Source organism: Hippocampus comes, unplaced genomic scaffold, assembly GCF_001891065.2.
Source record: "Hippocampus comes isolate QL1 unplaced genomic scaffold, H_comes_QL1_v1.1 C17059005, whole genome shotgun sequence".
NCBI lineage: Eukaryota > Metazoa > Chordata > Actinopteri > Syngnathiformes > Syngnathidae > Hippocampus > Hippocampus comes.
The window spans coordinates 1-2,917 of NW_017842032.1; the positions used below are offsets into that span (position 1 = coordinate 1).

General features: G+C 48.1%; 1 protein-coding gene across 1 annotated transcript; it reads right to left on the reverse strand.

Moving 5' to 3' along the window:
• Positions 1-22: 22 nt before the first annotated feature.
• Positions 23-2,738, reverse strand: LOC109509834 (flap endonuclease 1-like). The gene is made up of 6 exons (XM_019859691.1): positions 2,504-2,738; positions 2,178-2,244; positions 1,483-1,614; positions 1,245-1,396; positions 970-1,084; positions 23-159 (listed from the first exon to the last, which is right to left on the reverse strand). Exons 1-6 carry the CDS (start codon positions 2,692-2,694, stop codon positions 82-84), a joined length of 735 nt encoding a protein of 244 aa, XP_019715250.1. The 5' UTR covers positions 2,695-2,738; the 3' UTR covers positions 23-81.
• Between the last annotated feature and the right edge of the window lie 179 nt (positions 2,739-2,917).

Consider the following 2,917-nt stretch of genomic DNA (forward strand, 5'->3'; position numbering starts at 1 on the left):
AAAAAAAAAAAGTCAAACGTTGACATGTACTTTAACTCCAATGATGCTTTTATTAACCGGACGATTTCTTTCTCCCGGCTTTCATTTGGCTTTTTTGAATTTTCCCGCCGCGGCTCCAGTCTTCAGCTTCTTTTTAGCAGATCCTTTGACTTCGGGCTCCTGGAGGCAGATAAAAGTTGGTCGCAGAGCAACTGTGATCTTGTGTCTCATCGGAGAAAAATCAAGAGTTCATTTTCAAACAAACACCCCTGAAGTTATCATTGGGAATAGCAAATAAACAAATACCAGATAAATTAGCATATGAACCGTGAATTAATGTCACTGTTATATATTTTTTTTTATCTACCTCAGCTAGAGATGTTTGTTCACTTCCTGTAAACACTGACTGGCAGTCTTTTAAGCGTTCAAAACATCCCGAATTCTAGCCAACCAAGGTTATTACAGTGAACGAAAACCAGAGCAATAACTAAAACTAAAATGGAAAAAACATGTATGTGAACGGAATTTAAAAAAAACAAACGACATCATACATTTATAAAACTAACTAAACCTATTACTGTCGCGAAAATGCCTTTTGTTCATTGACCGTTCATTTTAAATAACGTCCTTGTTATACCATGATTTGAGAATTGGAGTTTCCTGTCTTACGCAACACTTGGAAAGCTTTTTTCCATACACTCCAAAAATACTAGATCTATTAAAAAAAACAAACCCTAATCAAATAATAAAAGTGACAAGCTTCTTCTTCAAACGAAATGAATTGAAACGTCGAAATGAAATAAAAGCAAGACTGAAAGATCCCAAGCTACGAAAACCCTGCCGCATGCAGACTTCTGAGGCAGTGAACTCCTCGAGACACTAAATCGAAATAAAGCCGACTGAGCGAGCGAAATGAAGCCGACCCCCGAATCATTGACCAAAATAAAAATAAACAAATCGGGATGGAGACAACCAGCGGTAGTCCAATACCTTCCGTTTGGACGACAGCGACCCGCTGACCGAGAAGAAAGCGTCCAGTCGTCCCTGCGTGCTCCCCTGGCGACTCTTGACGATCTTCTTACACCCGTTGCGGATCCTGTCCTCGCTACAGCCACACACATTTACAGCGTTCATGTGAGCAACGAGCGCGTCATCCTGCGCCGAGGACGCTTTTCTTTTGGATTGCCGCCGCGATCGACTGCGACCAGCCCGTCGCCGCTAAATCGGCTTCATGCAAAAGGGGCGGCCGCGTGCTCGGGTTTTACCTGAACTGTTTTTCTTCACACATGAACCGTAGCAGCCCGCCCTCGTCCGGCTCGTTCCACTTGAGCTCCACCGCGGAGCAATCCACCACTTCAGGCTTGAGAAAAAGCTCGCGGGCCTCCTTGTACAGCCAGTTGTCTGGAGCCGGGTGCTTCTACATAGTCCCCAAAACCAAAGCAAAAGAAGGAGTCAAGCGCCCAAGCGGGGCGCGAGCAAGCTTTTTAACTTGAGCAGCCTTACATTTGGGTCAATGTTTTCCAGGATCTCCTCGATGCTGCCGTGCTGCCTGATCAGGTCGATGGCGCGCTTGGGACCGATGCCCTTGATGGTGCCGCAGTAGTCGCATCCCAGCAGAATACACAGGTCTATGAACTGGAGGGAAACGCATTCGGCAATGTATCCAACTCAAATCACCTGGCAAGAGTAGAATGCGCCTTTCAAATCGCAAAGGCTGCAATTTCGTTTCTTTTTTTGGGGCGCATTGGGGCCGAGGCCCGCAAGGCACGGCTCGCCGCCGCATTACAGTCTAGTCCAAGTGGCGATTGGAGGGCAACGGTGCGCTCTAAGAAGTGACGGCAGGTGGTGAGTTGCGGCCGAGCGCCGCCGCGCGCTTGGGTCCACGGGCACGACACTCTCGGTGGATGAAGCCACCGTCGGTAGCAAAGCGCGCATAAAAGGGAAACCGGTGTCGCATACATCGGCTCTGTGGCAAGTGGCGAGACTTCCATACGTTCGGTTCTCGATTGTCCTGATGAAACGCTCGCTTCAAACTGACTTTGTCTGGTTGCAGGATCATCTTGCCGCCAATAGAGGGGGCGAATGCACGGGGAAAAGGTGAAATGATACGACTGACCTATCCGACGAGAAAACATGGACCAATTTTTCCCCTCAGCCGTACAGACAACTCAGGTCAGTGCATCCACATCTCTTTTTACCTGTTCGTTTGTGAGGTTTATGTCCTGAAGAATGCGACTGAAGTGGAACTCTTGGACCGGAAGCTTCCTTCAAAAAAAAAAAAAATAATAATAATAATCATTTAAAATGATGGGATCGCTTCAGGGTTGTCAGTGATGGAGCGCCGAGATTGGACTAATGAGCGACCAAACCACGATTCAACTTTCTGGCCATGATTCCAAAAGGTACGTTTGGCGCAAATGCAACTCTTCATTGTTTCGGGTGTGTCTTTGACAGCGAGTTTGACCCCCCCCCCCCCAAAAAAAAATTAAAAAAATAAAAACCGTGATCCCGTAAGCTGACGTACTTTGCTTCGCTGGCCGTGAGGTGTCTTAGCAGGACGTTTGTTCCGAAAGTCAGGCCGTCCATGTCCTCCGTGGCTGTGGCAAAGACCTTCCCTGCTTTGACCAGAGCGGCGCAGCTGGCCTCTGCCTCACACGGCGCCTGCAAACGCGCGTTCAAGACGAGCGCCGTGAAAGCAGTCGACTTTTTTGTCATGGCGAGCACACCTTGACCACGCACGTTTACATAGAAGCCCAAAAGAAGCAAAAGCTTTGCAATTTGGTGTCCGTGTCTGCCGTCGCCATTTCCAATCGGGGCTCTCCTCTCCTGGATGAAGTCGCCGGGAGGACGTTTTTCAAAGGACCGTTCTCCAAATGGCCGACTCGCTTTGTTTTTGGCCATGGGTCTTTTGAGACTTTTTCGTACGTGCAACTTTGTG

What these genes read in the sequence shown, in the direction of transcription:
- LOC109509834 (XM_019859691.1), bottom strand. Translation starts at nt 2,694, where the DNA reads ATGACAAAAAAGTCGACTGCTTTCACGGCGCTCGTCTTGAACGCGCGT. An exon ending in TAAACCTCACAAACGAACAG is followed by an intron (nt 1,615 to 2,177) that starts GTAAAAAGAGAT and finishes GTTTCCCTCCAG; the next exon opens with TTCATAGACCTGTGTATTCT. An exon ending in TGGAAAACATTGACCCAAAT is followed by an intron (nt 1,397 to 1,482) that starts GTAAGGCTGCTC and finishes GGGACTATGTAG; the next exon opens with AAGCACCCGGCTCCAGACAA.